We start from the raw sequence: 23,307 nt of genomic DNA on the forward strand, positions 1-23,307 counted from the left end.
AAGGATAGGTTCACAATTTTTCAAATCTGTCTTAAAACAACAGTCAAGTGCCCACATGAACACTGAAAGAGGTTTTCCTCACTGTAATCATTCCTCCTGTTCATACTGGCTATTAAAAGATCCCCTTCAAATGCACTTTTAATATAAGTGATGGAGGCCAAAATCCACAGTGTGTCCACACAGTCATTGTGCAAAAATGCTTTAATCTGAAGTTTATATGAGGCTTCAGCAGTCTGAGTTAATCATATCAAATGGATATCTGCCACATTTACAGTCTTTTTAGCATTAATTTCCCTCTTTATGTTTCCGCAGTATTTCCCTGTTGAGCTGCGGTGGAAGTATAGTAACAAAAAAAAGGACTTTGGCACTAAAAAGACTGTAATGTTGAAAGATATCTACTTGTTTTGACTAGTTTGGATGGCTGAGGCTTCATATTAGCTTCAGATAAACTTTTACAATTTTTTTTGCACAGAAGGAGGCTTGTGGATTTTGGCCCCCATCACTTACAACTGACTGTTGTTTTAAAACAGACTTGAAAAATTGGGAACCAGTCCTCTAAGTGACAAGAGCAGGAAGTATAATTAATATTAATCCAAAGAAATGTAGGGAGAACAAGACCTCATTTTGTTCAGGGGGAAAACAAATCATACAGCAAGCAACAGAATAAAAAATAAATGTAAGTACCATGTATCATTTTCGGTTTATTAAATCAGTACTGAATTGAAACAAGAACCAAGAGTTACTTAGTTACGACACTACAACAGTAATCTGCTGCCGCCTAGTGGACGTAATAAGACATAGACATTCCTCCACGGGCCTCGCAAAATGCACAAAGATGTTGGGCCATCATCAAACATTATAGGAAGTGACAGTTTATTGCAGTGTTACAGCACGGTTTAAAGACATTAATCAAGAATGAAATGCATTGCTACTGCTGCAAGCTACTGTATACCCCCCTCTCTCCCTCCCTCAACCCTACTTTAAATAGACTACGTTACTAGTTTGATAATTTAATGATACTACTTGAAACCGAATACATGGGAGGCGTGACCTAATATGAAATAAATCAGCTGGCATTTTATCCAGAACTTCATATTTGGTCATCAGCATTAGAAATTGACATGAGGGAAGCTATTGAATTGCTAGAGATTTTCATATAAGCAAATGGCAGCCTAATTTGCTTCAGCACATGACGTAAGCCTCACATAAATGTGCAAAACAACAGAGGATGTTTCGGCGCTCTTTGATGTTACATTAAAATTTGTTAATATGTATCGTGTCCGTTGCATCAATGGTAAACAGCGCTGTCTAGCAGTCACGTGTGCTGTTCTCTCGACAGCGCTACGTCAGTTTAAGCGCTGATTGGTTGAACCTTTGTGCTTACGGCATGACCTGCTCTCCGATTGGCCCTTGATCCCTGCCAGTCATTGTTGTCGCCGCCCTCTGATAATGCAGCATGGGCGAAAATACCAGACTCAAGAGCCACAGCTGAGGAAGCGGACCCCTCTACTGTCAACGATTTTGGACGATTGAACGAAAGGTGAGCTAACAGACGCCTTTTGGATACGTGTAGTTTTAGTAACCGTACATTTCCAGCACGATGTCGGCGAATAAGTAGACAGGATGTGGCGGCTGGAGGGGAATTACTAGCCACCTGGATCGCTGAGATGCTAACCCACATTGCAGCATTGAAGGGAGACTGGAGGCTCTCGCCACGTTAAGTTAGCTCACTGGCTAATTTGCTGCTATTGCTGCCAAGCGTAAAAAGACAGAAAACGAGACAAGTTGCAACAGGAAGACGGCAGCCATTAAAACTCGAAAGGTTTAGATATTAATCGAAGTAACGACGAAGTTTTGTCTCTAAACTTGAGAGCGTTTAGGTCGACATTAAGCTGTGTTGAGGTTAGCAATTTAGCATGTAAGCTATAATGACTGGCCCGAAGAGTTGACTCCAGCTGGTGTACAAAGGCTACCTGGCTGCTGCGTGAGGTTGATAATGATAATTACCGACCAATAATAATGAGAATCGGCGACACCAGGCGGCTAATTGGTTGTTTAACCGAGTTATAACGATGGTGGGATATTAAAAGTGACAGCAATAGCGGTGTTGCGTTCAGGTGCTCCCCCTAATGTCCATCGCTTGACTGAAACATATCATGAGTGGATAATTGTGATTTGAGGTGCTTATCGGTAATTCTTATTATAATATTCATAGTATTTGTTTATTGGTTCGTGTTGTCACTGAGATAGTAAGTGCCTTGGCAGCTTAATGCGTTAATTAAATGATTTGTCATAACTATCTTCAAAATATATTGTAATGTCAGAGACTCTCTACCTTCTATATGCAGGCAAGTGGGTTTATCAGAAAACACTCGACATGTTCACTTTGGTTGGTCCCGTCATCACAGCCATCACATTTTCTCCCCACCCTGTCATTTACTGTTGGTGAAAGTCATCACTTTCCTGTATGATCTCTAACGATATGGACACAACAAACAAATTAACATCAATATTAGGGCTGCAACAAACAACTTTCACTATCGACATATCAGTTCATTGTTTTCTCCATTTATTGTTTTGACAGTAAAATGTCAGAAATTGGTGAAAACTGCCCATCACAATTTCCCAGAGTGATGTCTTCAAATTGATTGCTTTTTCCAACCAACAGCCCAAAGATCATTTACAATGGTTCACGTCCTCACATTTGGAAAGCTGGAAAATTAGTTAAAAAAAAAAAAAAAAAAACTTAAATTAATATTATACAAGTAATGTCATTATTTTTCTGCCCTATGTGTGTAGCTACTTTGTCAAGAAATGTTTGCCGAACTGATGGTATTCAAAATGCATTTTACTATTATTGGTTTTAATGCGATGTGCTTATGCACTTCTAAACTTATCAATATTATTTATACTTTGTTGGAAACCTAGCTACATTTTAACTAATGTTTAGCCTGTAATTGTATCATCAGATGTAGGATTTAGGATGATGACTAGAACATTTATACCAGATATATATATATATATATATATCTATGTATGTATATGTATATATATATATATAGATATAGATATAGATATATATAGATATAGATATATATAGATGGATAATATAAGAGAAGATAACACTTTATTGATAACCATGGGAGAAATTCAGGTGTTACAGCAGCTTACTGGGAGTCTAAATAAATATACAGTACAATCCAAAAGTCTCAGACCACTTTCCCAGAATCGGAAAGTGGTCTGAGACTTTTGGACCCCACTGTACATAAAGTGATTTGATTTCCTCATTGGCAGTGATATTGATACATGCACATTGGCAGTAGCTAAGTCCAGCCAGAGGTTTGTCAGACAAAAATGAATAACAGAAGATACAGTCGAGCCAACAGAAATATTTTAAGTTGCAACAGAATATGGAAAAAAAGATTAAACCATCTGCATCAGAAGGTGACATCTTTTGTGATTTCTGAAGTTTGATTCTACTCTCAGATCTCACACCAGGTGCCCGTTAGCCTTATTTTCATCAAAATATAACAAAAATCCAGACTTGATGTAAGCTGGAGTGACAGTTTAGAGCAGCTGCAAGTCATTATTATTAGTAACACTGATTATTTTCTTGATCACTTGTCTATAAAATGTCAAAATACTGAAAAATGTTATATTTATAATATAATATAAATATAATATTTATCATATTATTCATGTTATAATATTTATAATTTCCTGGAGTCAAATGTGACATCTTTATTTGTCTATATTTGTTTGACTAAGCACAAAAATAATTAAGTTTACTATCATATAAGACAAATAACATGAAGTCGTCATTTATCAGAAGCTGAGACCAGCAAATATTTGACATTTTTGCTTAAAGAAATGACTAAAACAATTATTTGATTATCAAAATAGTTGATAAATCTTCTGTCTATCAACTAATTGATTACTCTTTTTTTTTTTGCCTTTTTTTTTTTTTGACCACGCACACTACAAGACTATACTGTATCCATGCACGTAGCCTCACTAAATATCCATGCATTGCAAAGTTTCCTTGTTCTTCGCACAAATAGAATTGTCTTAGCTTACCTATATTTTTGTTTTTTTTAAATGCCCGTTACTTCTTCAATGACAATAATCTGAAACAACTCCTATGTTGTGGTGAGTGTATCAACACTGCTGCCAGCTCTAACACTTGAATCACTGCAGTCAGCTGTGTCCCTGTGGGCTGTGTCATTCTTAGTTGTATCAGTATCAGCAGCAAGTGAAGGTCAGCGTGCCCTTGTGCATACAATACATGTTCAGCTCTCCTTCCCTCCTTATGACGTCACTGCCCGCTCTGATGTGCTCGACTCTCGTGGTACTCCATGCCTTTGATGTTGACATCTACATGATGTAATGTTTTCATGTTTTGGAGGGTTTGTTTAGTTCAGGGCACCTCTGTTACAGTCTGACTAAATTGAGGCAATAGGACACTGAAGAATTGGTTTACTCACTACTCAGTCAGCATTGAACGCATTTTGCCAGCCTGCTGCCTTTTGTAGAAAATAACACGTCAGAATTCATTCACTTGGCTGACTCTGGCAGACAGACGGTTGTTGTGGAAATGTGCATACACTGTTATCTACACTGAAATGGTCCTTTTTAGTGCACTCAGCTACACTGTATTTAAAGGGACAGTAGTCAGCCAATGCAAATTTTCACTCACGTTTCAAGCAGCATATGTCATTTATTTGTCAATTAATTTTTTTTGGAACTATGGCTGATAGCCTAGATTAAAAAAATGATGGCATACAGTTAAATTGAAGAAGCATAACATTTGGCAGAATTAAGATAACAACTGATAACAGCAGCTGTTTACACCTTATGTGCTCTAAATATTTGTCCTCTTCCATCTCATTCACTCTCCCCCACCCTATGTTACCAACATCTGACATCTTGCATAACTGTGGGGATAGCTGCCAAGACCCAGCTGGCTCCTCAGATGCACAGTCCTTACAGTATATCTCTATAAGGCCTGCAGAGTATTGTCAGGATATGTGGACTGGAGAGGGACCCACTGAAGCAAAAGCATAAAGGAGCATGAAAAGGCAATTAAGTGATTAGCTGAGATATAAATTAAACATTTTATTTGATCAACTGAAGGTTTACTTTTGGTCCTGTGAAGCTCCCAAGGCCAACATACTGACCCTGTAACTGTGAGGAGGTTTTTTTCCCCTTTGGAGAAATTAGATTAATGAGCTTTATTTGTTTTGTACAGCTCCATGTTGGCCTAGTGAAGTGACAGTGTGAATGATTTATGACACTGACACCCGTTCCATCTTTCTCCTCAGTGATGTTTCAACAATGCCAATAGTGGATAAACTCAAGGAGGCATTAAAACCTGGTCGAAAGGAGACGGGCGATGAGGGTGACCTCAACAAACTGTTGGCCTCTTCTGCCAAGAAGGTCCTTTTGCAGAAGATAGAGTTTGAGCCTGCCAGCAAAGGTTTCTCCTATCAACTGGACAGCCTGAAGAACAAGTATGTGATCCTCAATCCTAGGAATGAGGGCGCTACAGGACAGAAGGCTATAGAGCCTGCCCAAATAAAAAGGCAAGGTAAGCTCTCAAATTGAAGTGAATATTTAGCAGTGTTTGTCATTTTCTATGTTTTGATTTCTTTCCTTTGATACCAGCTCTTAAGCTGCTGTGGCTCTGTATATTACCTTTGACTGCAATCCTCCTTCAGTCTCCGAGAATGTGGTCGGGGGCCAGAGCGATGGGATCCCTGCCCCACAGAAGATGCTCTTTCCAGGGAACAAACTTACCCTTAAATGGGAGCGGGTGTACAGGGTGGGAGCCGGCCTCCACAACCTAGGAAACACCTGCTTCCTCAACTCCACAGTGCAGTGTCTCACCTACACCCCGCCACTTGCCAACTACTTACTCTCAAAGGAGCACAGCCGTGCCTGTGAGTACTTGAACCATGTTCTTTAACACTGGCTGTCTTCAACATTCAAGTGACTGTTACACTGTGTGGACATGTGTGGCCGAAAGTCAACTGTCGAACGCAAGCCAGAGCAGCTGAAGAAGGAAAAACAAAAACAGCTGCTTCAGTTGGCCAGTTTGTTCACACAAGTTTTATTCAAGCCCTAAAACACTCGACAGTCTATGATTTACTGATTTAACCTTTTTAGCAAGCCAAAAAACAAAAACTCATTTTTTAAATTCAGTGCCGTAGGTTAATTTGTAAAATGGTTAGCACGCCAAATGAACAAAAAGGCCATGATCATGTTCTGCTTTGGTCCAGACCAAACTGTATGTGCAAACATAGCCTTAGTCAACTTTTAATTTAAGTCTCTTGTTGTTTTATTACATGTGACATGTTGAGATGTCATGGTAAAACCTGTTAAAATGACTGTTGAAGTTGGTTGATAAGTGCTGCAAAGAGCAAAACCTCTTTAATAAATGCTTCACATTAATGCTGTCATGTTAAGAGGTTTGTGTGAGACAAACTATATGTGTACAGCTCATCACTTTCAGTTTTTACCAATTCTCCCTGAAAAATACCTGGATTTAAAAAAAAATCAATCACCTCGACCTCAACAAAGTAGTTAATAATTAATTCCAAATTGTTATTTTTGTGCAATATTCTTTTTTTTCATTCTGTTTTTTATGTTATTCATTGTAAACATCAATACATCACTGCACCTTTTTGTTAAGTATTTCTGCTAATACCATTAGGGTTTTATCTAATTTAATATATGTTTACTCTGTACATGGGTTGTGTTAAATACAAGTCACCATCACTCAGTTATAGACAGCTATGTTTTTTCTGAATCTGACTAGTGACCTTCAGCATGATTGACTTTTCATCAGGTAATGAGTTGATTCCCATGTTGTTGTCTTCTGTGTTCCAGGTCACCAGTCAGGCTTTTGTATGATCTGTATAATGCAGAACCATATCATCCAAGCCTTTGCCAACACAGGCAATGCCATCAAGCCTGTCTCCTTCATCAGAGACCTGAAAAGTAAGACCACCAGCTTCCCCTCAAAACTGTGTGATTGTGTCAGCAGTTTGCACCCGCTTGTTTCAATGTAGGTTGTGTCAGGAATCACAGACACCTGGTTTCTGGTTGAATACTGCCAGAAGCACGATGACGCAACACTGGCCACAATGTCCCATGTGACAATAGCCAGTAACTGCAGTATGTAAGTGGAGCGGCGAGACTGCAGGCTGTGATTGAACACCACGTAGAGGGAAGAGATGAGGTGTGAGTTGCACTTTGACATGAAGAGGTGCTGTGCTATAGTCTCACAGGAACCCTCCCTGCACCCTGTTCCCCTCCCTACCTGCTTGCTACTTCCTTATGTGCTGCTGCAATCATGTCTCCACCTCCTGCGCCTCTTTTTTCCTCCCCCCCCCCCCCCCCCCCCCCAATCTCCCCCTCCCTCCCTCCCTCCTTTCCCGATGCCCTCTCTGTCTCCTTGTGACTGCGGGCTGAGAGGAGCAGCTTTAGCACAAAAATGTACAGTCCACCTTTTCTCCCTTCTTTTCAACCAGGACTCTGAGATGTACTGAAGGTGTTTTATGGTTTCCTTTACATCCATTTAGCCGGTGGCCTCCCTTGCAGCTAGAAAGTTGCCACCACAGCTAGAAAAATATAAATGCATACAATAAAAATTCAACATCTGTGCTTTTTGCGCAGCCCCCCCTCCCTCCTCCAAAAAATACAAATACAGCAGAATGTCATCACATAAAAATCGAAAGGGCTTACTGCAACTGATCCTGAAATCAGCCCCGGGATCTCACAGCCGGGGACTCGCAAACAAAATAAAACCACAACCCCTCCAATTTTATGCCCACAGATTTCATATCTTCAAGATGTTGTCTCCTTCCTCTCTGTGAAGTGCCCTGAACAGGTCATTAGTGCTTGGTGTCTTATTCCTTTTTTCCACTGAGGGGTGACTCATTGTTGTAAATGTGCAGGGATGCTATGCTGGGAATGTGGTGATGACCACATTATGATTCTACCAGCTTGTACTCTCCCCTTTTTCCATTAGGAAATAACAGTGTAGTCAAAGGGTTTAGAGCAACATTTAGTTCTAATATGAGACTTAGATGAGACATCAGTCTGCTGAAGTCACTAAGTGATGGTAAGCTTTTCATTAGGTCATTGTTGACTTGCGTGTCTGGGATGCATGTGGTGCTAACATTAGAGGGCAGCTGTAAGTACCCATAATAGAGTACTCTTCAACCTTTTAAACACATTAAACAAACTGATTTTAGTTTACAAAACTGCCCGATTGCCACGAATTAGCATCATTAATAGTCAAAACCACATTTTAACCTGCAGGTGTTTATATTTTAAAAACTATTCTATTATAAACAATGAAAATAACCTGTCTTATTACTGTAATATTAAAAGAACGCACACTTCAATATACTTATGTGTGTTCTTGTCTTAAATCACAAACATCCTTTTTTAATTATGACAGGAGGTTGTGAGGTTATGAATTACTGAGCCACTACTGTGTCGTCTTGCAGAAACCTAGCAGAAAGCTAATGCGCACTTTTGTCCTCCACAGAAATTGCAAGACATTTTCGCTTCGGGAGCCAAGAGGATGCCCATGAGTTTTTGCGATACACCATCGATGCCATGCAGAAAGCCTGTCTCAATGGCTACCCTAAGTAAGGCTTTATTAGTAAGTGATTGATTAACAAATGGATATGAATGTTGTTTGGATGACCGTCTGGTTTCTTTTCTTCCTCTCCGTAGGCTTGACAGGCAGACCCAGGCCACAACGCTGGTTCACCAGATCTTTGGAGGTTACCTCAGGTCAAGAGGTATTGACTTTGCTCATCCACAAAAATATAGAAAGATTGCTCCTGGAGCTGTGCACTTTTATGAATTTCCACATTTTGCTATAAATTGCGAAAATGGCTTGATGTACTTCAAAGTGAAATTTCATTTATCCTTAAATTTCTTGAATCACAGATGTGAAATGTAGGCCTACGTTTTGAGAAAAATTATAAATGTAGAAGTATTTCCTTTTTAATGTTTGATCTGAGAGTCAGAGGTGATATTTTGAAGTTCTTGATAGTTATACATTTTCAGGAAGTGTAATGACTGCTTTTGTGAAATATCCCACTTACATGACTTTCATTAGAAATAACTTAAAGAGAGTCAAATCGGTTGTGTTTTTTCTTGCAGTGAAATGCTCTATTTGTAAAAGTGTGTCAGACACGTATGATCCTTATTTGGACATCGCTGTGGAGATACGGGTACGTTTCACAAGACCTTGATATATCTTATATTACCATGAAAATATGTTATATGCATGCATTTGTTTTTTTTGTCTCCATTATCAATATTTCTCTGTTCTTGTCTTTCAGCAAGCAGCAAACATTGTGCGAGCCCTGGAACTGTTTGTGAAACCAGACGTATTAAGTGGAGAGAATGCTTACATGTGTGCCAAGTGAGTACCACTCTAGTCTGAAAATGTAACATAAATCATTAACCTGACATAAAATGTTTCAGCTAAAACCTTCAGGGTGTAAAACTTATTTTTATTATTATGTTTATTCACATTGGAGATCTCTTTTTTTTTTTTTTTTTTTTTTTTTCCCCTCTCCAGGTGCAAAAAGAAAGTGCCAGCAACCAAGCGCTTCACAGTCCATCGAACATCTAATGTACTGACCCTTTCACTGAAGAGGTTCGCCAACTTCAGCGGAGGAAAAATAACAAAGGTTAACAAAGAATTCTCACACCATAGGCTGTTTGAAAGAGCTGTCTTACTTGTCAGTGTGTCTGATATTTCTGCTCATCTTTTTCTGTCTTCAGGATGTTGGATACCCAGAATTTCTGAACATCCGCCCCTATATGTCTCAGAGCTCAGGTGATCCTGTTATGTACGGCCTCTATGCTGTTCTGGTGCACTCTGGCTACAGTTGTCACGCTGGCCACTACTACTGCTATGTCAAGGTAAGCTGATACGAGTTATCTTGTTTTCGAGGGAGTCCTTTTACACAGAAACAGACATTAACAGATCAAATATAAGATATTATATTACAGGAAATGGCTACAAAAATGAAATGGCTTAGTAACATTTACTTCCGTTATTAGTTATTATTATTTAGATTTTTTAAGATAATTGTAGGTTTTAGGTTATGCAATATGGATAAAATCTTCTATCACACTATTTTGTAAATTTATATCACAATATCAGTAAAATAATATATATTTTAATTAAATACCTAGAAAAGTACTGTGTTACATTGACGCAACAGTCCTGCTCATTGCCTACTACAGCCAGTATTAAAAAGATGGCTACCTTGGTATGGCAATTTTTTTTTTCTTATATTGTAGTTGTAAATAATAATGTTAAATACATTTCACAGGTAATTACCGTATAAGCTGTTGTGGACCTTTATTTTAAAACTTTATCTCTTCTTTGTTTTCTCGTAGGCGAGCAACGGTCAATGGTACCAAATGAATGATTCAATGGTGCACTCTAGTAATATCAAAGTGGTCTTGAACCAGCAGGCTTATGTGCTTTTCTACCTGAGGTAAGACACTGTGCAGTGCTGCAAGAGATCAAAAACAGTGTTGTCTGTTCCTCCTGGATATATAATTAAATAAAGCATCTGAAGAGTCTTTGTTTGTATATTAAAAGGATCCCTGAAACCAAGAAGAATGCGGATGGGCAGACCACCAAGCAGGGGATGTTGCATTCTGGGAAGAACAGTGTGTCGTCTGAACAGATCAAGAGGGCCAACCTGAACGGACCTCTCTCCTCCCCGCAGGTCACAAAGGTGCGAGATATACCAACTTCAAACATCTTGTAAAATATTAAAAGACATGCTTAGTTTTACATCTTGGAACATTTTGATAAAATGTATTTTTAATACAAGTTAAACGCCTCTTGACAGAAACTTGAGCCTGCACAACTGCGTAAGATCCAGTCCATGGATGGTGGTCTGGGCCTGCCCGTTTCCAGGAACGGAGTGAGCTCTCAGCCGCAGCCCAGATTGTCCAATTGGACATCGTCCTCCAATGGACCACCTAAGCTGCCAGGTGGACCTACGGTTATCGAGGAGCCTTTCAAGAAGCTGAAGAAGCCCTCCCCCCAGAGCCAAGCGCAGTCACGCAGCAGCACTCCTACCCCATCTAATAACGGGGTCAGCAGGACGGAGGGAGATAAAAAGCAAGGTGGCGAGGGCAGAGGCATGGCAGCGTCTACCTCATTCAAGTCTTTGTCTGACTCTTCCTCTGCCGACACCACTGACTCAAAGGTAATGTTTGCCGTGAAAAAGCAAACACAAATCTCACAAATCAAATTTAGATTATAGTCGTCAGTACAAACCTAAAGTATGTAAAATGTACTACCAGTTTATACGATGCTATAGATGTTTTTTATGAAATTTAAGGATCCATTTCTGGCCAAGAGTGGCTACACAGAAGCGTAACCACAGCCTATGATTGCCTTTGTATCGGCCAGGACTCCATGGGTCCTAAAAGTGCTCCAGTAGGAGAGACTCCCTCCACCCCTCGGAAAGGCTCCAATGGCCTGGCGTCTCCAGCCAAGAGTGTAGAGCGCTCTCAGAGCACAGAGGAGCAGAAGATGGCGAAAATGAAACCCCCGACCCTCAACAACATCACATCTGAAGCCACCAGCACCATGTCACCTCCACCTGCCAAGAAACTGGCCCTGTCAGCCAAGAAGGTGAACTTTATTCCCATCCTCAACTTTCAGCACCACTTCCTGTCTTAGTGCAAGCTCATGATACCTTGGTTTCCTGTTGCCCCACTCCACACTGCTATCCCAAATTCGACCATTTATTTCAATAAATTGTTTAGGAGACTTTCTAGTTTGTTTTCTGCTGTATGTAATGAGTTATTTCTCCAGCGTGCCTGTCTAATCAACCACATAGTAGCACTTGTTTAGAGTTTGTCTTCTTTTTCTTTAGTTTGTTCTTTTTTTCTAACCATTTCTAATTCTTCTCTGCCATACCCTTTCCTCTTTGTTTTCCCTCCCTCCATCTTTTCCTGCCATCCTTTAAATCGTCCCCTTCCTTATTTGATTCTCTTCCTTATTTTTGTCACATTCATGGCTATTTTCTTTAGACCACCAAGTTTTTATTTATGTCGATAACTGCAGGCTCGCAGCCGGAGTCCGAGCAGCATTGATGCTCTGCCCCCTTTGCCACGCCAGCTGTCCAGAGACCCCACGCATCAAAATCAACTTAACCCCCTCACCTTTGCCTCATCTACTCACACTCACAGGTAGGAAGTAGTGAACTGCATATCGTATCACAAATACACTGGAAACCCAATTGTCCATCAGAATAACAGCATTAAAGTGACCCAGTCAGTCCAGATGTATTGTCTTCTCCTTTCCGCAGAGCTGGTCCATTCCATTCACCTAAAGTCCAGTCATCGCCTTTTGCCCACTTAAGTGGATCTTTCAAACAGCAGAGCCCTCAGAAACAGTCCATTCTCTCTACACTGCAAAAGCCAAACGCCAGCCTTTCTCTTAAAACCAACGGGCTTCACAGTCCCGGCCCAAAGAGCCCCAAGTCTTCCAACAACCTCAGCTCAGTGGTCCAAGAACCAGACCTCAACAGCCCTCCAGCTCAAAAGGTCAACCAAAAGAAGAAGAAGAAAAAGAAGCGGCGCCATTCTGAGATGGAGGGTGACGCAGAGGCAGCCACATCCCCAGCTACGGTGACACAGTCCAATCACGTGGAATCAGCTAGCGAAAAGAAGAGGAAGAAGAAAAAGAAAAAGCGAAAGAGGGAGAACGAGGACGGAGAGAAGGTGAAGGAGAGAGAGTGTGTCCCATCTCATCTGGACACATCGAACCAGGAGGAGGATTGGTGTCAGGGCGGGATGTGGAGTCTAACATCCCATCCAGATGCTGAACAGTCAAAAGAAAAGCCTCAGTTAGCTGCCACAACCTCATCGCAGTGTGAGTTAAATCAGGAAGAACACAGAAGGGACTCTGTTTTGTTGAAGAAGAAGAAGAAGAAAAAGAAAAAGAAGATGCAACTGGATGAGGCTCTGCAGGACACAACTTCAGCACGCTCTGCAGCAGAAAGGTGGGTTGAAGTTTGGTTCATTTAGTTGCATATTCTTTGTTTTTTTGTGTTGTTGCTGTTTCCCTGTAAGAGTACACATCCAATGTTCTTCATTTCTGTTCACAAAGTGTTGCCTGGAGTTAATTTGAGCTCATAATTTAGAAAAACACAGGCGCATAACTTTGTTTCCATAGCAACCAGCTGGCTCTTTCATCGTACTGTGCTTATGTCCAACTCATAGACACTTCTAGAAACTTCCACAATGCAGCCAGCGTGCTGCATACTGACTTCATGAAAAAAATAAGTACTCCTCTACCTGTACATTTCCTACTTTCATTCATTGTTAATGTGTGTTATTTATTAGTCAGCTCTGTATTAAAGTGCTTGACATTACCAATCATTCTTAAAAAGGTAAAGTGCAAGCAAAGCACGGGCTTGTACCTTTCATCTATGAGCAAACACACAAACACCTGTTGGCAATGAGCACAATATTAACCTGTATACATTTACTTTGTCCCAACAGGAGTTCTGAGTTGAAGGCCGCAGTTGTTCAGAACGACACGGGAGATTTGATAATGATGAAAAAGAAATTAAAGATGAAGAAGAAGAGGCTAAAAGAAGAGGTGAGACAGTGGGAGGAGAGCAGGCGATGCTCAGACGGGAAGAACGACGAGCCTGAAGCAGCAGCGGAGCCCCCTTCCAAAAAGAACACGGCAGAAAACGCCAAAATAAGCAAACAAAGCACAGGTATGCCAGCACGGACTTGCATGCACACACAGTACATGCAAACGTGTATTCATGCTTTGCAATCCGCAGTGTGACATGGGCGATCTTGTTGCCTCGGCAAGTCAGAATGTACAATGTTTTTTCTGTGTATTGATTAGAGACTTTTGCTGAAAATCTCTGCACCACAGTGCCTCAGCCTTTCATTTGATTGACCAGTCATAACACCATTATGCTGCAAGAGTACGACTCATTACATTTTGAGAACGCCAAATTTAATCTGTTTTATCTATGGACTTGTTTTTTCTCAATCCAGCCACAGTGGTAGTGTGGGACAGCCAAGTGAAGGACGGCTACAAGCGCAAACAGGCGCCAGCGGCTGATGAAAGCGCACCAGGAGACACCCCTATTCGAGCTGCTCCTGTAGCCTGGGACGGGAAAAAGACAAGCGGTGTAGTAGAGGAGCTGCTTAGAAACTCCACAGATAAGGCCTATGGAGCCAATGGTGAGACAAAGAGTGATGTGTACATTTGAGCCATTGTATGACAGTATATTGATTTGATAGTTTGTAGCAAACAATGTTGATATTTAAGATTTTTGGCAGGGCTACAGTTTTTATATGCATTCATAGGTTTTTGTCTGTGTTATCTAGTCCTCAGTTGGGATGGAGAGGTCTCTGCTATTAGTAGAGATGCCATTGAGGATGTCCGCCATGCCAAGTGTGATACTGTGATCGATGAGTGGGATGAAGACTTTGACAGGGGAAAGGTGAGGGGGGGGGAAAGCAATCTTATGTATAATGTGTTTTTTTTTGTTTGGGTTTTTTTTGCAAAATCACAATGCTTTCTAGATATTAAAGCACAAATAAGTTGCCTAATTGTAAGCCATACACTGTCCCTTTTTCCTCATTATTCTCTGTTTTTACTAATAAACAGGTGAAGAAAATGAAAAACTATAAAAGAGAAAAGTGGAGAAGTGGGAGCAGCATCTTCCAGAAGATCCAGGACAGACGGAACAAGTGGTCTGTAACACCCGGAGGGAAGAGAGTTTTTGGAGTCCGTCGCTGAGAGTCCAGATTGCTGTTGAGGTCATGCTGGCTGGAAATCGAGACAACAATACTGTATACCAAACTTCTGTACTTTTTTTTTTTTTCCCTTTTCTTTTTTACCTCTCTGTTCTGTGTTCAGTTCAGACCCAAATTCCTCAATAATATATGAGCCAAAAGCAGTACAGCAGACTGCATCAACAGCCTATCGGATATCCCCTTGAATCTAAATTTTAAACTAACTAACATGAAATGTTGTCTTTAGGCTTCAGTAACATTGGCCAGCGGGATTTATATCCCCTTTTAATCCAGTGGCTCAAACTTTTCTATGCATGCAGTATTTAACAGAACCCGCTTACACCTCAGTGTCACATGAATTCATTGGTGGCATCCTTTGAGCCTTGGTTATTGCCCCCAAAAAATCCTGAGCATCTATGAAATTGAATACAGTTAACCATATTTGTAATCGGTTGCTTAAAAAATGGAAAGTATACCTGCAACACTTTGGCTGTTAAAAAAGTGACCTTTTTTCTCTTGAAAGTAATCTATACCAAATTGCAAAGATCCAGAATTATGTACTCATTAAAATGTACTTTATTTTAGATTTCTATATAATTTTCTTTATACCTTTTTAATCTGCCGTTGTTTTATTTTGCTGCAGTGTCTGTGCCATGTGGCTTGTTTTTTTTGAGGACCAAAGTTTGGCTGCATATTGTTGGTAAAATTAAAGGTTTAAAATTGCTACCACTTTCTAAATATGCATGTCCAAATTGGTCCAGAAATTTACCAAGCTTACTTTTGTTTTTAGTTCTGCTGTTTTGGGTATGTACCATATTTTGCTAACAAAATTCACTTTATTTCAGATTTAATGTTGATACATTTTAGACCACAAAAGAGTGCCGATTGGAAACAGTTTGTTTGTGGAAGCGTTGACATCGACGAGCTACATCATATCTGTGTGTTTACCTAGACGTTATTGTTTTTCTGATGGAGTAGAGGTTGGGGTTGTTGGAGGACCTCAGACGAGAGCAGTTGTTTTCTACTGTGCAGCTATTTACTCTGTAGCTCATCTCATCAGTCTTTCGTTCAGAAGCCTTCTGTCTGGAGATTTGAGCTTTTCATTCTCTGTAACAAACCTCACCACAAACTTGTTCTTCACCAATGTACTGAAATAAAAGGGTTAAATTTTCTACTTCAGGCACTGTGTTAGAATGGGACAGCCACATGCTAATAATTTCTTTTCCCTTGTATCTTATATCTCTATGCAATTTTCTGACTGTCATGCTGGTCACCTAGAAACTGGGCTAAGACTCAGGAACCCAGACATCCTGTATCCTATCTCCATCTCTGATCAGACTCCACTCCCCTGTTCCATATCCGACCAGTCCCTCCCCCCTGGACCACCATTTTGCACCCTGTGCATCCTGTAGAAACTGTTTTATACAAGTATTTCAGGTGTGGAAACCATGGGATCATCTCGCACCCAATCCGGGCGCAGATGAGTAGAGAAATCAACGTCACGATAACAAAATGCTTCGCCAGTGTAGAAGACTGTACAGTCCATCTTGTGCTACCCGTGTTTCCCTCCAACGCTGTAAAGATTTGCCCATGCATTTCTTTTCATTCTAGAGATGTTGCCTTGAATTTGGCTATAAAAAAGTATAGGATTTAATGTTATAAATATATAATTTAAAGAAGACAAGACTCAGATCTTTAATGTGCTACTAATACTCGGATCAGTTGGTGGATGTTAACTTGAGAATTTATTTGCAAATGTGTTTGTTCATTTGTGTATAAGAGAGTTGTCTGTTTTCATGCAAGACCTTCCCTATGTCACTGTAGTGTGTACAGTACAAGAGAGGCTGCTGCAGTCTAAATTCCATAGGATGTGGTTGTCGGCTGTGAAATCGACATAGGGTGTGACTCTCAAAACTGACAGAGGAACATTTACTGGTGTGAATGGACGGTCCACATGTTTGCACCACCTTTTCTGACCAGGGAAGAGACCTTTCATAATGAAAGTGGCTCTTACCACACTATAGTAAACTTTAAAGGTGCAATAAAGTTGTGACTTTTGTGAGATGGTTGTTGGTGTTTATTTATTTATTTATTTATTTTTTTCTTCTTCAGTACTTCTGCTGGCTTTTTTTCCGTTTTTGAAGTTAGACAGCACGCAGTTATGATGGCAGAATGCAGTGAAGAAAATTGATCCTAAGTGTGATATTTCAAAGCAAGCCTGCATCAAAATTCTTAAGAGAATTACCAGCTGTATTGAGTTTAAGAAACTGATCAACAAAAAGGCAAAAAATTAGTGCGGTCTATGAGTTGGCATGTTACACCTCTGACCACACCTCATTCAAGGATGTCACAATAGGTGTTTCCTCTTTGTTAGCTTTGGCGAAACACCCAATGTGATATAAGCGTTATCAGAGGTGTGGCATGCAAAGTGTGGACTAAAGAAGGACAATGTAGCAACAGTTTTTCCCACATTGCAATTTAATGTGGACTTTAAAGTCCCCCCCTCCAGTCAAAAATTAGTTTTGCTCATTGTTAATTCAGTTGGATGTTTGAGCTTCACTGTGCAGAATGATGCATGTGCAGAGTTTGACACTAGATGAGTTTTCACTTTCATCTGCTGAAGGGAGAAAGCTTCTCTGCACTTACCGAAAATCAGACTTTAAAGGCGTGTATCTTCAAGCGGGATCTGTGACATCACGACAAGTTTGGAGCCAATCCTGGTCCAGTACACAAACATTCAGCCTCAAGTGCAAATTCATTGAGAATGGACTTTTCAGGGAAGTAACAGAGACATTGTGTCCAGCAGTTTTGAAATGAAAAATATCTGCATATTCATAGATTCTGAATTAATGTGGGAGATGGAGAAGATGTAATTTTAAGGTTTTTTAATTATGTAATTTAATTTTTTTAATGGAAAAAACACACATTCAAAGTGGAGTATATTATATACATCTAGAAACATTTCTAGTCGGCATCTTTAATTGTTTTCTGAAAGCATTTTTCAGTTTTGTTGGCCTTATACAGCCTTTGAAAAGTTGGTTTGTAGAGAAGTTTTTCCCCACCTTAAAACATCGATATAAAATATTTTTTTAGAGTTTAAATTTACACACAATTTACTCACAATTTGCCTTCTCTATGCAGTAGGTGACTTTACATAAATGATGCTAATATCCAGCAAAGTTGTTGGTTAAAGACGTGACATCACATCTGGGATGGGAGGGGCCGGCATGTGCACCGGCTTCCCTGGATGCACATCAGCACGCAGCCTACACCGATAACACGCATATTTTTAAACGGCAACTGGCGACAAACAAAACAGCAACAGATTCAAAGTACCACCTCTGAGTGAGCTTGTACATTTAGACAACCTACCACCAAGTTAAAGCCTGGAAGGTAAGCGAAGCAGAGACTAGAGAGAGGAAGAGAAGAAGGTATCCGGATTGCTGCGGGCGCTTGGCGAGAGACATCCCCGGACAGTGACTCCTGCAGCAGCATCAGGACCACCAGGATGGAGGGGGAGAATTACGGTTTGTCTTCACTGCACTCTTACATCATTTACTGTTTAGCATTTAGTGAACGCTTTCATCCAAGCTTCTCACAGTGACATGACTGCATGCTTTTTTTTTTTTAAGCACTGCTGCTGTCTACAGTGTTCGTGCTCTGCTGTGCCAAGTGTACAGAAATATCAAGCATAGATTCATACTGTGCCAGTCTGACTGTCTGGAGGAACTGTTTAAATGACAGCATGATATACTGTAGACGTGTTTTTACTCCTTGCCATAAAGAGAATCACATCTTCATATTTTCCCCATGTGTTTATGTAACTGAAATGCACACACAGGAAATGAAGTTATACCCTGTTTGGTTTGTATAAGCCAGTTTAGGAACAGGTGGCTTCTGTGGCATTCACAGCTAAAGAGATATAAAAAGATCTGTATGATGAATTATTAAACATCACACTGCAGCTACAACAGCATGGTGGACACAGTAAAAAATCCATGTATCTACACAGTAGAATGAATGCACAGAGAAACAGAAAACTTCCTGTTCATATGGGAGGTAACACAACACATACTGATATATTTGTGCCATGCTGGCATCTTGTCAGAGTTGCACAACCTCTTTAGATGACACAGTTTTACAGAATGCCTTCTCATAAAGCTGCCCTGATTGCCAAAGACACATTTTTATAGGAAATTCAGCGTCCTGACACCATGTATAGGGTGATGCCCCTGATGATGTCAGGCCGGCCATGATGAGCTGATGGCTCGGCCCAGGCTATGATAGAGGCTTTATCTCAATTATTTAGCAGTTTAGTTTTCTGTGAGCTTAATGCATCTCAAAATAGAACCACCAGCAATGGCCTCATTGCAAGATTTCAACTGATGCTCTGTTAAAAGGAGGGAGGGCTGGTACTCCATATCTCTCTCTGTGAGTCAGATATAAAATCTTTTTTTTAAGTTTTTGTGTTATCTAAGTATAAATACACCTTTGAGGTTATTAATTTGCACATTTATACCATTTTTAGCAACGTGAACCACTGTTTTTGACATATCAGAGTACACATGGTCTGTGACTTTTGCCACTCTGGACAGCCCATACGTCATGTTTGATCTTCCATATGCGAGCTACATAATCATATGTTGTTTACAGTTGTCTTCCCTCGTCAGTAGTTTCCTAGTTGCAATTCAGCTGAAGAATCAGTCGACGATTATGTCATTATCTGCTAAACTGTGAAAAGGGACATGCTGATGCTCCCAGCACATTCAAATAACACTCTCACTGTTCCTGACGCCTCCTTAGTCAAATCGCTGGCTTGTGGATCTGAATGTATAAGTGCAAGTCATAAAATTTCCTCTGGCCTTGAGCACTGTGACTGCTCAGCATAAATGAAGTCGGAAAAAGAGAGAGGATGGAAGTCATCCATTCACCCTTAAGACTGTGTTTTTTTTCCCCTGTATTTTATTATTAATGTAGACTTATGTAACAAAAAAGTCAATGTTTTATTCGTATGGGTACTTGCAGTGTGTCAGGGGTCTGTATACATAATCTGTATATTTTATAGCCTTGCAGTGACATTATGTGAAGTCACCTTCTTAAATTTATGACAGGATCACCATACTGTGTTTTTGTACTCTGTACCAGTGATGTTGCTAGGTGTTGGTGCCCTAAACCAGCTATCTTGGGATTCACTGGGTGCGGCTCTGTTTCAAGACTTCAAAAGGCTTTGAGCAGCAGGGTATCAAAATGTCTTTGTTTTATCTTTTTGTTTTTTTTGTTTTTTGTACGTGCACCTTTGCCATCTACCTGCACCTGTCAGTGCAGCTCAGTTTCTCTTTGCATAATGAACTGTGCACACACAAAGGAAACAGTGTGCCGGTTCAGAGGCGTGGTGCACTATAGCGGCAGGTACGTGTGGTTGCTGTGGTTATAAGTGTCATCTTTCCTTTCAGTTTGACCCCTCCCCCATGTCTGAGTGATTGACATGTTTGAAATATAGTTGCTTCTCCTTCCAGTAATATGTTGTTTTCTTGCTGTAGAGTGTCACTTTTTACTCACGTGATGAGGAAGGTTTACTCCGGCGCTAAGCTCCTCTCACTTTCAAAGCACCCTCAAAGAAGGACTGTCAAAGCAGCAGCAGCCAAATCTCAGTAGACTTAAGCAGACATATCTTTTTCCTGATAAAATAAAAACAGAAAGTCATGAAAATCAAAAGATTAAAAAGAAAAGTTGAAATCTATCACTTCAAAGCGGATGCAAATCTGAAGTTCTGCTGCAGTTGTTTTTAATACTTAACCCTCTAAAAAAAAAAAAAAACAGTCTAAAAATAAACTGACATCATTCTCTAAAACTCTACCTCTTAATTCATGCACTGATTGGTGAATCCAAATTTAACATCAGGCCTCTGTTTTCCATTATTAAATCTACACCAATCACAGAGAGATGAAGATAAAGAGAAGCACACGAGAACAGTATATTAAAGGTATGAAACATCTGAAATGAAAATTGGACAAAAGGTGCTGCAACTCACTTTCAGTAAGGTGTTAATTAATTAAATCTATATTTAGCATTAAGCTATATCCTTTGCGGTAAGTATATTTGGTTGAATTGTACTAGCAGAGGTGCTTGTTCTGCTCCCACCCAGCCAGGTGTTAGTCACTAGAGGTGATGCTAACATTAGACTGCTATGTAGGAGTTCCACCAACACAGATCATCCGGCTCTCTGTAGGTTTAATATCCAATTGGGGAAATTCTTTCATCACATATAAGACTTTTCTACGTATCTGTCTGTTTGAAGACAAACATATGACAGATTTTCATCAGCATTTCATTGTAAACTGTCTACTGACGGAGCTGAAGGTTTTTGCTTGTAATATTTGCTCATGGATGTTCTACTCAGTTCTCAACCTACGCACTTTTCACAGGTGAATTAAATCCAAGCCTGCACTCCATATGGTGTATGGCTTGGATTGGTGAACTAAGAAATAATAGTGTTGTTGCATGCTATCTCCACCTGGTGGCATGTATGTACAACTACTCAAGTAAAGCGTTCATTTAGGTCCAGTTCAAGGCCAGGCTGACATACTGTCCACAGCACTATGCAGAGCAAATCACATCTCTGCAGCCTCTGTTCCTGCTAAATGAAGATGTTTGCCTCATGATGTCAGATGCACATTTTCATCACTTTAATTTGGCTCTGTAACGTGAAAATGTGTTTATATCCACAGGGAATTTCTTTTCTCACTTACCAACTGCCACCTGATGATAGAGATTGCAGGATCAGCTACAGAGCAGCAACCCTTAAGATCTGAGTGTATATAGCAGTAATACTTTACTACCAATGCTTATAGCGGATATGAGTGGGTTTCACTGTAATTATGCATTTCTACTGGGCTGAGAGGAACACTTTGTTCCATGTGTAGTACAAGTGCTGACTATTTCCATTTAATTGAGTTGAGCATGTGTGGGAATGTTTATGTACCAAAAAATATAACTTTAGAAGTTTAAAAATCAATATTAATGTGCAAGTCCAGATCCACTAGTTAATTTAACACTGTTTTTGGACAGTTTTGGACAAATTTCCAGAGCCATATGAGCTCTGTGTGATCAAAGAATCAACCAAAGGTTCAACAGCAGACAATACACAACAGATCATTGTGTATTGGCGCTACCATTCTGAACTGTCAGGGCTGCTCCAGGCTGTCTGTGCCTGCATCCGGTGCTTTAAGCCTCTAACAGTGTGTTGCATTTCACATAAAATAACCCACAAGCCCTTATGAGGCAATGCTAAGCATAATGGATTTAAATAAACTATTATAGCTGTGCCTAATTTGCCTTTATGGCTTTCATTAGGGCACTTAGGGTTTGCTGTGTGGACTCAGATATGGCCAATTGACAATTCTGCGCAATAGACATTATTCCATTTACAGCAATGAATTGATGTATTTTTTTCGACCTTGCTCGAAGGGAGGACTTGGTATGAGGCTGAGGAGTGCACTCTACACATCTACTCACTATCTATCTGTCTGTCTATCTATCTATCTATCCATCCATCCCACCCACCTGTTTACATCTTCATACTTTTTGCAGGTGCTCAGAAAATTGTTTACAACACACTCTCATTCAGAGAGGTAACGTAGAGCAGAGGGGGAGGAATATGCATACCAAAAAAAAGAAGAGAAACATTTGTGCTGACTTCACTGCGTGCCGTGCTGCTGTTCCTCCTGTGACAGAGCTGCTCCTCTGGGTGATGTGCAGCTGCAGCATTTGAAGTGGCCAGGACTGACTTTGCAGTTCATGCAGGGGTGAGTTTTAGGCGCTCGGCCCTCTGGCAATGAACCAGGCAGCGATGATGGATAGATCGGAGGTGATATCATAGCCACGCAAACTCCACAAATAGGGTATGTGATCTCCCTTATTTAGCTTAGTAACTGCCACTTAGCTTGAGATGCTTTCATGCTGCCCTTGGCGGTGTGATTGACAGAGAGGGCAGGGTTGACGTATTAATTAATGACTGACAGTGAATGAGCGAGGCTGCTGTGAAGGAGTGAGCGACACTATGTGTGACTGACAGGCAGACTAATTCAGAATGGCAGGCAGAGTTGCACCAGTTCAAGAGTGCAGGTAAACATTTTCGCTTTGCTCTAAAGAGGAAATGGAAAATGAAGTCAATTGTCGTTGATTATGAACACATCTGTGACAGAAGCAGACCAATTAATTTTGTTGTGAGCATGTGTGTGCATGTGTGTGTGTGTGTAAGTGCCCCATACGTGTTATGTGGCTCCGAGACCCCAAAATGGGAATGTATTCGTGGTGAATAACCTCAATAGGTGTGAAAATAATCTAATCAAAACAAATGGCTCACAGTGTTTTGCCCAGGAGCACATCATTACTTCTAACCCGTTGCCAGGCAACAATGAAATCTTGATTTTATGTGTAAGGCTTTTGAAGCCAAAATGATGAGTGACTAGA

At 40.3% G+C, this 23,307-nt stretch overlaps 2 protein-coding genes across 3 annotated transcripts in view; both read left to right on the forward strand.

Moving 5' to 3' along the window:
* Positions 1-1,408: 1,408 nt before the first annotated feature.
* Positions 1,409-16,897, forward strand: usp36 (ubiquitin specific peptidase 36). Of its 2 annotated transcripts, XM_044330994.1 has the most exons (20): positions 1,411-1,540; positions 5,322-5,587; positions 5,718-5,939; positions 6,889-6,999; positions 8,558-8,660; positions 8,749-8,816; positions 9,184-9,254; positions 9,366-9,448; positions 9,608-9,719; positions 9,814-9,954; positions 10,438-10,538; positions 10,646-10,784; positions 10,902-11,264; positions 11,471-11,695; positions 12,131-12,255; positions 12,375-13,070; positions 13,573-13,796; positions 14,089-14,277; positions 14,425-14,540; positions 14,708-16,897. In XM_044330994.1, the coding sequence occupies exons 2-20, from the start codon at positions 5,335-5,337 to the stop codon at positions 14,837-14,839; spliced, it is 3,474 nt and encodes a 1,157-aa protein (XP_044186929.1). In that variant the 5' UTR covers positions 1,411-1,540; positions 5,322-5,334; the 3' UTR covers positions 14,840-16,897. The 2 variants fall into 2 exon arrangements, with proteins under 2 accessions (XP_044186931.1, XP_044186929.1); XM_044330996.1 differs by lacking the exons at positions 13,573-13,796; positions 14,089-14,277; positions 14,425-14,540; positions 14,708-16,897 and adding an exon at positions 13,291-13,355 and having other exon boundaries at positions 1,409-1,540.
* Positions 16,898-18,108: 1,211 nt separating this feature from the next.
* Positions 18,109-23,307, forward strand: part of LOC122966335 (cytohesin-1) — a 39,978-nt gene continuing 34,779 nt past the window's right edge. Inside the window, exon 1 of the mRNA XM_044330457.1 lies at positions 18,109-18,362. Within this exon, the coding sequence (XP_044186392.1) occupies positions 18,344-18,362 (19 nt within the window). The 5' untranslated portion in view covers positions 18,109-18,343. The remainder of the gene's footprint in view (positions 18,363-23,307) is intronic.

The sequence above is a fragment of the Thunnus albacares genome, chromosome 17, assembly GCF_914725855.1.
Source record: "Thunnus albacares chromosome 17, fThuAlb1.1, whole genome shotgun sequence".
In the NCBI taxonomy this organism is placed as follows: domain Eukaryota; kingdom Metazoa; phylum Chordata; class Actinopteri; order Scombriformes; family Scombridae; genus Thunnus; species Thunnus albacares.

Bases quoted from the DNA above. Each gene is read 5' to 3' on its own strand.
- usp36 (XM_044330994.1), top strand. From the start codon at position 5,335: ATGCCAATAGTGGATAAACTCAAGGAGGCATTAAAACCTGGTCGAAAG. The intron at 8,817-9,183 runs GTATTGACTTTG...TTTTTCTTGCAG, and splicing joins AGGTTACCTCAGGTCAAGAG to TGAAATGCTCTATTTGTAAA. The intron at 9,255-9,365 runs GTACGTTTCACA...CTTGTCTTTCAG, and splicing joins ACATCGCTGTGGAGATACGG to CAAGCAGCAAACATTGTGCG.